General features: G+C 34.6%; 1 protein-coding gene across 1 annotated transcript in view; it reads left to right on the top strand.

The window, feature by feature from the left end:
- Positions 1–13,150, top strand: part of LOC140048886 (von Willebrand factor A domain-containing protein 8-like) — a 96,806-nt gene that overhangs the window by 23,665 nt on the left and 59,991 nt on the right. The window contains exon 10 of the mRNA XM_072093691.1: positions 509–613. Coding sequence (XP_071949792.1) covers positions 509–613 — 105 coding nt within the window. The remainder of the gene's footprint in view (positions 1–508; positions 614–13,150) is intronic.

Genomic DNA, 13,150 nt, shown 5'->3' with positions numbered 1-13,150 from the left:
GTATTTTCGCTGAAAAGTTAGGAGTCTTCCATTTGTTTTGGCCTCACGATCGATCGAAAAGTGGGCGAATTACAGGTGAAAAACAAAAATATCAATCCGCGCGCAATGCATTTTGGGATTTATAGCGGGCCGCTATAATTATTAGAATCGACTTATTTTTCACATTTTTAACCGTTTAAAGACGAAAAAAGTTATCACAATAGGATCATATAGTATTATTTTTACATTAAATATAGTTTGTGATCTTAAATCAGATCTAAAAAACGTAGGGAATGGGGCTTTAATACGAACCATTCAGTGGCCTTCTTAACCCATTGGTAATGGAAAATTCCCAATATAATCTATGCGCATCGCTATTTATGGGTTAATTAACCAGGTTGATGACAGGGTGTGGCCGACGGTTTGACTTGTTCTGAGAGGCTCCCTAACCTATTTTAACTATGATTTGTTATTTCCCTGTATTCAGTTAATTAGTGTTATAAAACCTAATAATGATTTTTCTTTTTAGAATTCTGTACCAAATGCATCTGTTCAAAATGTCCTTGAAAAATTGTATCCATTTCATGTAATGCTTGCTAAAGAAGGCAGAACTGCTGTTGTAGACATGCTCAAGGTATGTTGATCTTTATCTATATATAAATTTACGTAAGGGCAAAATTCGGTAAATCGCGCGTTATTTCTAGAATGTTTACTGGATGGTATATAAAGTTGGTTAGAATCTCGGTACTGATTTAAACCACCAGATGTAACCCTATTTACTAATTAAATTGAGTTAGATAATTAGTTATTGACAATTAAAACGAATTTAGGTTGAACGATTTGCCCCAAATAGGGGTGTTTTCCGACCGTAGTATACACTGTCTAATGGATGTCCTCTTAAAAAATACCTGCACACAATAATACGAGGATGCTTCGCATTTTCCTATCTCCTCCTACGATAATTGTTTTTAATAGCTGAAAACCGGTTCAAAAGCTCGAGTACAGTATCATAATGTTGAATGAAGACAGGCCGATTTTCTTAAAAAAATACTATTTTGATAGATTTAATATACGTTTATACAAATGTATTGATTTGTGATGAATGGAACATTCCAATCTCTCAGACTCCCAGTTTGTAGGTAAATTTATGAGCCCTCCATGGTTTAACACAAGTAGGTAAATTTATGGGCCCTTTGAGAATAAACTTACAACTGAGATATAGCATTGCAATACTTTGACAATATTACTAAAATAAATACTGTACGTAATAACCATTTTTGGTCGCCATTTGAAGTGAAATGTTCTTACTGTGAATGTGATTACTGTTTATTGTATTAATTAGTAATTATAAAAAATCTAAACGTCGTAGTGGTGTATCGTTACATGTACTTTACTATTTCAATCGACTATAACAGGGACAGTTTTATTTTTTTGGACTCATTTTAAGACAAGTTTCTCCTTCGGAAGTAGGCCTAATTCCCAGTGTGCTAATTTTTGTTGACTACATTAATCATCGTGTCTATTTATTCGTTTCTGACAATGTATTTATAGTCCTGCGGTACGTACATTTGAAATTGAAAGTTTTTTTACGCTGAAATTACTGTGTATTCGAGAACCATCTGTGGACACGACCTAGATGGTACGCTCGCTTCTCTCGCGTACCATCTAGTCTACAGTATATATAAATTATGGTTAATTCTGACATAGACGAGCACAATGCAAAAACTTCGGTACAAATCTCCGCCTTGGATACCTACCTTATCTATCTCAGATGTACCGCGAAACGTAGATTTGATAACATTAGTTTTCACATAGACGCTATTGTTCCATATTTCTATCTTAGGAAGATATTATAAAGAGTTTTTTAACACAATTTATGATTTCAACAGAAGATTTTCAACTCAATTTCAATTCTTCGCAGGTCAAAGTAATTTCCGGGTTCACCTTGCAACAACCTGGTTTCAACTATTTTCTCTCTTTTATACACAAGGGAGCAGTTAAAATAATAGATTTGACCCTAAAGGTGACTGGAAACAGGCACTTTCTATCAGTCAATACCAAAGATCGTATAGCGCCACGTAGTGGCGCAAGATATGGAACTGACGCTCGAAAAATGATAATTCCATGGGCAGCCATTCCGGCAAGCGGATTACCCAGTAGGCAATGCGGCACGCCACCAAATCAATGTAAACAAATAGGATTTACATCTACGCGATAAACAGTACGACTTTATTTTATCTTTCGCGTCAAAATGAAAGAACATCTATATAAAATTCGATTATATAAATTTACTCCATTTGATATTACACTTACATATGCGTATATCACTGTCCAACCTCAAACGGCTACAGAATAAACACTGACTGTATGGGGGACGAATTTTGTAGGCAGTCGGTTGAGGCATAGTTATAAATAGTGTCGCGGCGCGCAGCGCGATGCTACGCACTTCACGCCCAAGGTCGGCCGCCTTTGGCCTAGGCTGGGATGATGGCTTAGTTTATGTGCGAGAGAAGCATTTTTTGGAGATGAATTGTAATAATTGCCAAATATATTGTCCAAAACTGTCTTTTTAATTAAAAAAAAAAAAATTTATGGGCAGAGGGATGTTCTTTCCCCTGTTCGGACCCTCTCTTTCTATTTTGTGTGCTTCAGGCCTACAAAGTTATTTCATTGCAAGGGGAATTTTACTACGATCTGCCACAACTGTAGTATACTGTACATACATTACTAGATACAAAAACAATTGTTACATTTTTTTAATTTCAAAAAAGTAAAAGTATTAAATATTAATTTTAAAAATTCATAATCATAATTTGTTCTTTTCAACCCACTTTTATTAGCTCAACTTTCAATATTACAGACAGGATTAAAATGCAATAAAAATACTGAAAAATCTCGCTTTATACAATATTAATAAATAATGGTGGAATAATTAAATACACTCAATAAATAAATTACGAATGTATGGTTTTAGCCTTCTTAAATACAAGGAAAATTCTATTATTTTGATTTCTTGTATTAAAAAGAAGCCAATAGGCCTAAACAACAGTACTGATAATAACTGAATTCTGGTTATTTCCTTTCACTTTAAAGTATGAGGTGTGTGAAAATAGTGATTTTATTTGTAATCCCATAGGATACTGCTCCTTTTCAAGAATCAAAAATATAAACTATTATTACTATTGGCCTTTGTATTTAATTCTTGTGTAAAATACCACTTTGCACTCAATCATCTATCTTCTCAATTTTACAGTATGATGACAGACATCTTTCTGAAATAGGGAAAAATATATCATTAAATTATTTGGTCACTTTTCGAACTGTTACATAATCATTTGATTACAATATTATAGTATTTTAAAATACTATACATTTTTAAATTCAAAACAAAAGTCAATAGCCTACTATTTATTAATATTGTAAGTATTCAAAAATGTTTACATTAATTAACTAAATATTTTTCAAATAAAGATGAAGAACAAAATAAATATGAGGATCAAATTTATAATTTAAATTTATTAAATAAAAAAAAAACAAACAATAACATCCTCACGATTTTTTATTTCATTACATTTAATTATTTCTGTTAATGTTATTATTAATAAAACGCTATATTGTCTTGTACATTTTTATTAAAAACTCCTAATTCCCGAACAGCTTCAGTTTTTTTCTTAATCTTCCATCCATCCAAGCCTTGTTTGATCCATCTATCAAGACGCCAATCAATATCATTCATCCTCCCATACTTTTTTTTATTAATCATCATACTAACTAAACTAGGCCTAGGCCTAGTATTCGGCATTAAATATGCCTACTAGGCATACTACTATCTAGGCCCTAGGCCTAGATCGGATTGCGCAGAAACGCCTGCCTGAACTAAATTTAAACAACAATTTAATAATTTTGTTAATGTTTACTAACAAAAAAATATATATTCTAAAAACTTACCACTACAATTTACCCAATACAACACGAGAAAACTTCCCGAACAAACAATAACACGTCACACGTGGATGTGGTTCAATGGTTTATTATACACTTCCGGGGTATGTGATCGCGTAACTTGCTTGCCGGAATGGCTGCCCATGGAATTTCACTCATGCGCAGTGTATAAGAGATAGGAGTTCCCTATCTTGCGCCACTTCGTGGCGCTATAGTATCTTTGGTCAATACAGTGTCCCTTTGGAAGAAGGAAGAAAAAAACCAATAGTAGGACTGGAGCTTAAGTTGCATAGCCATTTCAGTTTTTTGTTTATTTTAGGAACGGACCGCGCGTGTGTGAAGGTACAGTAGTTAAAAAATAAAAATATTACTGCAAATTAATAAAGATCAAATTGAGACTGAACCGCCCAACCGCACACACTGATTTCTTTGCGAGAGGAAGCTACACACCGTTGGAATGAGAGAGGGCATGATATTAAAACCAATTAATTTGTTAATCAGAATTGAATGGTTGACCTGGTCAAAGGCTTTACTAAAGTCTATGGCACAAATAGTACCATACATACCTGAGCTATCTAATCCTGACAGAAGCCTATTACAGAGTTGAACAAGGTAATGAGTCGGTGATGAACCCTTCGCATTTCCAAACTGTTGGGAATCCATAAGAGGTCTGAAATCAGTAGCTATCCAATCAGAAAGGAAGCTCTCAAAAATTCTACCAAAAACAGGCGTGATGGATATAGGCCTATGTTCATTTTAACATCAACGCATAGGCATTCAAGATCAATAGGACATGCATCATCAACTTCGTAATCATATACTTCATTAATATATAGAACAACACCACCGCCAACGCGATTACTTCTATCATTCCAAATGCATGAGAAACCCTGAACTGCCGAACACTCAGAAGAAAAATCAGAATGAAACCACGATTCTGTTATACCAGCAATATCAATGTTACTGTTTGCTAAAACTAACTCAAATTCATTCATCTTATTACATAACGAGCGCGCATTACACAGAAAAACACTAGGGTAAATGTTAGACCTACTAAGTTTATGTTAACACAAAATTGGAACAAGAATGCTAGGCCCTCTCTCACCATTAATATTATCTACTCTTCTTCCGATCTGAACAAGTATTTGCTTCCGCATATTCCGACCAGCACGGCGCCCTCTTTTACGCTTGAAAGCGGATACATTAGTTCTTGAGAAATTATAATTCAAACCCATAATTATCGGAATAAAAGAATGCATTAAAAACTAAGAGGAATTAGTCAAGAGAAGAAAACCACGAATAACTGTAGGCTATCTTTGTCCCGTTAGGACCGGGATGTCTGCCCATGTTGCAAGCCGTAATGTCTTCTTTCTTGGGCCCACTCTTGTCACGCCAGTTAGTTTCAAAAGATGTTTAAATTAAGTAATGTATTAATAATTATTAGGATGGTATTTATTTGAATAAACGCTTCTCCAATAAAACATTACTTTGAATAATAATCATTATACTATTTGTAGTAGAATTCATCGCACTGTTATCTACAATTTACCAAGCATTAATTTTTGTTATTCTTTTTTACCACTTTTCATATCTATTAGAGGATTTCATTTGATTATAAATGTTACCATATTATTAAAACTAAAAAAATTAACATATATCTCTCGAATAAGCACCTCCCTCAAATGAACTCTGCCTCCCCAAAGGGCCCTACCAAACAATAAACACTATACTTTAAAATGTTATTAATCATCTAAAACACTGTGAAACAGAGTAGTTTAGTTTACGAATGTCAAGCATTTTCAATAATGGTAACCGACAGAAAACGTACAAGGAGAACATTTTTATCATTCCGAGAACCATCGTCTACACTTCCTAGAGGGGGAGCGAGCGAAGAGAGTTTTTGAAAAAAGGAGCTAATAGGATCTCCAGAATTCCATGTTTGACAATGTCAGGTTATGTTAGACAAATAAATAGATACACCATAACCAACTAGTGAAAATATCTCTTGTAATACAACTACACCTATACACTTCAGCAGGGGTTGGCATGTTACAACTACACCTATACACTTCAGCAGGGGTTGGCATGTTACAACTACACCTATACACTTCAGCAGGGGTTGGCATGTTACAACTACACCTATACACTTCAGCAGGGGTTGGCATGTTACAACTACACCTATACACTTCAGCAGGGGTTGGCATGTTACAACTACACCTATACACTTCAGCAGGGGTTGGCATGTTACAACTACACCTATACACTTCAGCAGGGGTTGGCATGTTACAACTACACCTACTGTATACACTTCAGCAGGGGTTGGCATGTTACAACTACACCTATACACTTCAGCAGGGGTTGGCATGTTACAACTACACCTATACACTTCAGCTGGGGTTGGCATGTTACAACTACACCTATACACTTCAGCAGGGGTTGCCATGTTACAACTACACCTATACACTTCAGCAGGGGTTGCCATGTTACAACTACACCTATACACTTCAGCAGGGGTTGGCATGTTACAACTACACCTATACACTTCAGCAGGGGTTGGCATGTTACAACTACACCTATACACTTCAGCAGGGGTTTGCATGTTACAACTACACCTATACACTTCAGCAGGGGTTGGCATGTTACAACTACACCTATACACTTCAGCAGGGGTTGGCATGTTACAACTACACCTATACACTTCAGCAGGGGTTGGCATGTTACAACTACACCTATACACTTCAGCAGGGGTTGGCATGTTACAACTACACCTATACACTTCAGCAGGGGTTTGCATGTTACAACTACACCTATACACTTCAGCAGGGGTTGGCATGTTTTCTCTGATCATGTCTTTTAAAAAGTGTACAGTTCCTAAGAGAAGCAACAAGTAAGTAAACAAGTCTGAGAATGATGAAATCCACAATTTTTTTACTAATTTAAAATTTTAAAAACCATCAGGGATTGGAGGGACACAAGGGGAAAAAAACTGAACATTATGCTACGCTGTTATGAAGTGAACTTATAGATTTAATAATATTGATAAATGATATCGATACAATAAACCTATTTTTTAGTTTTTTATTTCATTATTTCAATTTTCCCTTCCAATCCTTACTTGCTGTCGCTTAAAAATTGTTACAAATTTCAAAGAGGAAAGTGGAATAAGTGCAACTTCCATAATTTTCCATATGAATATATCTGTTGACATAGTGTGTGTCAGCAGATTTGTATTGTTTTGTAATAATGAAAAAATTGTATTTTAGTTTCTGGATAGTACTACTGTGTATGTAACAAACCAAGTTAATTAGTTTTTCTTAAAATGTGGAAATTACCTTACATCTGCAATAAAGTGAATATCAAATTCTGTAAAATAAACATGTTTTCCAGATCTAATTAAAATCTTTAATTATTAATACTACTGCAGTATGTAATTATCAATACTGCCCAAAAGTGTATAAAACACAGCTCAACTTGTTATTAATCAAAATGAAATGCGAGTTACAAGCCTGGCATTAGATCAGGATTGAATATCATCATGCCTCAAAATTTGAATAATGTGGGTCACTTAATTTCACCTACACAGTACATTTGAATATTTTATAGCTCTTTAAAATGAAAAGTACAGTAACCATCATCATTATTAAAACTTTTTACGGACGTTTAATTGTTGATATGAATTTGGATTCATTTGAATATTGCTATCTTCATGTTTCATTTTGATGATGTCATCATGTTTAAATAATTATTATTATATATTATATATATTAATTAAATATGTAGATCCTGTAATTTCCTCTATGCTACTACAGTATAAATCAAAAGTAATCTTATTCAATAAAGGAGGCATGTTAAAAAAACATTTTAAAAATGATTATACAAAAACTCAAATGGTTTATGGAATAATGATTGAGTAAAATTGTCAAAAAGCTAAGAATGTTTTTTTTGCTCTTAGAACATCTATTTGTAATAATTCTAAATTCCTTGCATCTAATGTACGGAATAAAATTTGAGATTACAAATTTAATTTTAATGTATTGGTGTGAAATTTGGGGTAATTCAACATTTTCATACACAATTCGCCAAATTGCATGTTAAGAATAAGAAACAGTGACTGGAAGACTGCTAGTAATATTGCACATCTAGGTATACATGTTGAAGGCTTAACTGACATCTAGGTATACATGTTGAAGGCTTAACTGACATCTAGGTATACATGTTGAAGGCTTAACTGACATCTAGGTATACATGTTGAAGGCTTAACTGACATCTAGGTATACATGTTGAAGGCTTAACTGACATCTAGGTATACATGTTGAAGGCTTAACTGACATTGTTCGATACTAGTAAACAAATAATAGAAAGTATTACAAATAAATTTGTATACCAATGTTACAGTGCGCATTAAAAAAAGTTGACAGAGATGAGCACGTTGGACTATGTTGGCTCCATGGGCTTTGGCCATGTCTTGATTGATCAAATAATATTGTTTTTAATAGAAAGCAATTCATCAAAGAATTTGAATTAAATTTAACTGATATATTATAAGTTTAAAATGTTGATGTGTAACAAAATGTTAACAAAACCTTGTGTACCATCTAGGTCGTGCCCACAGATGGTTCTCAAATAAATAGTACAATTTCAGCGTAAAAAAACTGCTCATTTCAAATGTACATACCGCAGAACAAGCCGTTTCCAGGAACAATAAATAGACACTGTGATTTATGTAGTCAACTAAAATTAGCATCCTGGGAATTACTTCCGAAAAAGAAAGTCACAAAATGTTTGAGTAAAATTTAACAAAACCCATGTTTTGTATGTAACATTAAGGTTGAGGGATGGGAAAAAAAATTGGTTCAAAGAGGAACAATTTTTAAATATATTCTTTATCCATTCAGTAACGAATGATGTATAAATAAATTTAACATAATATGTGAATATGTACAAATAAATATAATATTACTGTAAATCACTTAATAACTCCATAATTTCCACATTTTCTAATTTTATCAAATTTCATAATCTTGTAAATAAATTATATACTTACTTCTTTATATACTGTTTTATGCCTGTTTTAAATGTTTTCACGCTGCTGCTCTAGCCCGCTACGTCACACGAGATGACTCATTCATTAGATGAAATCAAGCAGCTTTATAGTACTACACTTTGACATTTTTGTTAAAATGGAAACTCCACTATAATTTATTGGTACCACCTGTTGAATCCAAAAACGGCTGAGAAAAGAGTCTAACGACAAATCCCAAAGCATTCTGGTATTTATGAGTCCCATGATATAATTCGCTGTCAGATAATCATTGAATTATTATATCAAAACAGTCCATTGAAGTTTTTGTTTGTAATAGGATACTTGAAGTATCTAGGCGTGATGAAGTGACCCCCAGACTTGACCTTAGCAATAACAATAAGCGAGCAGCGTTTTTTGTAAGAAATATTCTTGTTATATTTGTAAGTATCATGTAATTCAGCCATTGGCTGCGATTTTGATATGCAATAAAATGAAATGAAATTAAGTCTTTATTTACCAATGTTCCAGTCAGAGAAGCCTGCACTATAATAGTCAAACATCGACTGCAGGCTGACCCTAAACTCCAACAGAGGGCCGCACTTTCTGCAGAAGAAATCCATGAGTTACTTCTACTATGTCTAACATATACCAACTTCAAGTGGCGTGATCAATACTTTGAACAAACTGAAGGCATGGCCATGGGATCTCCTTTATCCCCAGTCATTGCCAACATCCATCTGGAGGAGTTCAAACAACTAGCATTCTACTCCGCCAACAAGTGACCAAAACTTTAGCTTCGATATGTAGATGACAGGTTTATCATCTGGCAGCACAACAAGGTGGACTTAGATAGTTTTCTAATACACCTTAACTCTCAACATCAAAATATTACGTTCATCATGAAAGAGGAAAACGACCAAAGTTTACCATTTCTTGACGTATTTGTCACAAAGGAAGCAGAGGGCACTCTGTCCACAAAGTTTATCGCAAACCTACTCACACGGACAGATATTTACACAAGCGATCTTTCCACCACCCGTCAACAAAGAAATCGGTTTGTAAAACTCTCATCAACAGAGCACACACTATCAGCGACAAGAAGTGTCTTCGACAAGAAATACAACATGTCAACAATGCATTGGAACTCAATTGTTACAACAGGAAACACTTTAAGTTATCATTAACCAACAACAGTGATCCTGTAGAATTCAGAAAGTCTGTATCTTTACCATATTTGGGACAGCTTTTATCATCGTATCCAGAGAGTACTACAAAATGCCGACATAAAAGTATTTCATAGTGCAGTCAACAAGCTGTCACAGTGTCTTCAAATGTACAAGGACAAACCATCTAAACACAGCCAACCTGGTGTATACTGTATCCCATGTGAATGTGCGAAGGTATACTTTGGGGAAACTGGACGTGACCTTCAAACCAGGCTCAAAGAACTTCAAGGCCATGTCAGAAGAGGAGAGCAAGACAAATCATCAATAGTTATGCATTCTCACAAACAACAACATCGAGTTGTTGAACTAATTTCTACCATTCCTTTTTGGCATTCCAGACGAACCAGGGAAGCTATTGAAATCTACAAACACAACACTGTTCATCAAGAGCTATTGTTTTTAGCTTGTCACACCTTGCTTTTCACACCTATCAGAAACAAGGCTCTCCTATAGCTAGTTTCCATTCACTATTGTTCATGAGAAACAATGCTCTTCTACAGCTAGTTTCAATCCCTCCCTTTGTGGGAACTTGCCATTGTTTCTAACTTTCACACCAATCCCCCCCTTTTCCACTTATATTCCAAGTTTCCTGGACTTTCTACATTCTCACTCCTGAGGACGATCAAAGCATATTGATCGAAACGTTGAGAAACTCAACAGTTCTTTTCAGAACTAACATACGTGGTGTACCGCAAACTTATATCAACATTTGATTTCGCCATGCAAACCTTCAAACGAAATATTAATTGTTTAATGTTTTACAAATAACATCTCTATTGGGACAAATCGTAAATTTTCTTTAATTGTAAATGGATAATTATCTAACTTAACTTAATTAGTAGGCCTTGCCTTATGGTTTTCAATTGTTTCTTAGAGCCAATTTATACTTAAGTTGGTTCCTACCCACCAAAGTTGTTCTGCGTTATGGCATGTGATCCTTCGTAGGCTACTGTAGGCCTATCCTAATTTGTTTAGTATCTTAGAGCCAGTTTATACGGTACTTAGTTATTTCCACGTGTAAGTTGGTTCCTACCCACCAAAGGTTGCGGTAACTGTAAATAACTATATAATGCCTAGACGGGCCCTTAAAATTACCCCCTTGTATTGTAAAATCAAATTGTGTGTGAAGAGGGGACTACGAGGGCGTTGTACCACATTATACATTTAACAATATTTGACGTGAAATTAAAATATCGACGTACAGTATGTATCGAAGATTGGTAGTCTATTTTGTAATAAGTGTAGCGATATTTATTTTTTTTTTGGAGGGCCTAATCCGAATTTCCTCACTGAGGACAAATATTAATACAAATACAAAATACAAAAATAAATATGATCGTAAGTAAGTAAGTTTTATTGGTTTACTATCAAAGAACTACATATATCATTATACGAGTCGAAACCAGAAGAAATTTTTTAATTAATATCATGGATATAATTATTTTTTAGGTTCTAAAAACGTATATTGTCCTTTTTTCTCAGGAGTGGGGAGAAAATGTAAAAAACAAATCAATTAAAGTTCTTCTATGAAGTAGTAACAGCCAAACCAATATTCCATTATTACTGGACTTGTAGTAATAAACGTATAATGTCATTAAACAGCATAACATAAGCTCTTACGGTAAAACATTTGTTTTGAAAAAGAAAAGAGAGAACAAAATCTGGTCAATTTTATCGATATTAAGGGACTGCTCCAGTCCCACTATCTTACAACTACCCTCTAGTCCAACTGCTATGCCCCTAGCACAACTCCCCCTCTAGAACAACCACACCTACACCTTAGGTTATAATTACGATCTTGTAAAACTTACTGAACTTCAAAACATAGGGAGAGAGATTGATCTTAAATGAAAGACGTCTGTTTAATTGACTGGTGCAGCTAGGTAAACTGTATGTTCCTAGATTTATATACGGCATCTTCATGTCACACAAGAATAAAATAAGCCACCCCTTTATTTTTCAAGAATACGTTTTAATAATTTGATCAATTCTCGTTTAATGTAAAATAACTGCTGACGATACGCATATTAAAATATTCAAAAGCTTTCATTTAAGATCAATCTCTCTCCCTATGTTTTGAAGTTCAGTAAGTTTTACAAGATCGTAATTATAACCTAAGGTGTAGGTGTCATGATATAGGTGTGGTTGTTCAGAGGGTGTTGTTGTCTAGGGGCATAGCAGTTGGACTAGAGGGTAGTTGTCCTAGGGAGTAGTTGTCGGGGTGGGAGTTGTCCTAGGGGGTAGTTGTCCTAGAGGGTAGTTGTCCTAAGGGGGTAGTTGTCCTAGAGGGGTTGTCCTAGGAGGGTAGTTGTCCTAGGGAGTAGTTGTCGGGGTGGGAGTTGTCCTAAGGGGGTAGTTGTCCTAGAGGGTAGTTGTCCTAAGGGGGTAGTTTTCCTAGAGGGTAGTTGTCCTAAGGGGGTAGTTGTCCTAGAGGGTAGTTGTCCTAGTGGGTAATTGTCCGGGTGGTAGTTGTCCGGGTGGTAGTTGTCCTAGGGGGTTCATTATCTGGGTGGTAGTTGTCCGGGTGGTAATTGTCCAGGGGGTAATTGTCCAGGGGGTAGTTGTCCAGATACAAGAAAACACCCCTATTTGGGGCAAATCATTGAATCATTTAATTTTCAATAACTAATTATCTAACTCAATTTAATTAGTAAACAGGGTTTCATCAGGTGGTTAAAATCAGTACCGAATGTACGAACCAACTTTATATACCATCGAGTAAACATTCTAGAAGTAACGCGCGATTTACCGGATTTTGCCCTTACATAAATTTATATATAGATTTTTTAAATTAAAATATGAATAATATATATTTTATATCTTGTTTGGAAACATAATTCAAATATTCTATTTAATATAATTATTTGAAGTATTACTTATAATATACAGGAATGATATTTGTTTACTTTTCACCCATTATGCACTTCTGTATTTATATTTAGTATACCTTAAAAGAATAAATCATTGATTTAGTGTGTTC

This window comes from Antedon mediterranea, chromosome 5 (genome assembly GCF_964355755.1).
Source record: "Antedon mediterranea chromosome 5, ecAntMedi1.1, whole genome shotgun sequence".
Lineage (NCBI taxonomy): Eukaryota > Metazoa > Echinodermata > Crinoidea > Comatulida > Antedonidae > Antedon > Antedon mediterranea.
The sequence above is the reverse complement of the archived record's forward strand: the minus strand, read 5'-3'. Positions and strand labels throughout refer to the sequence as shown.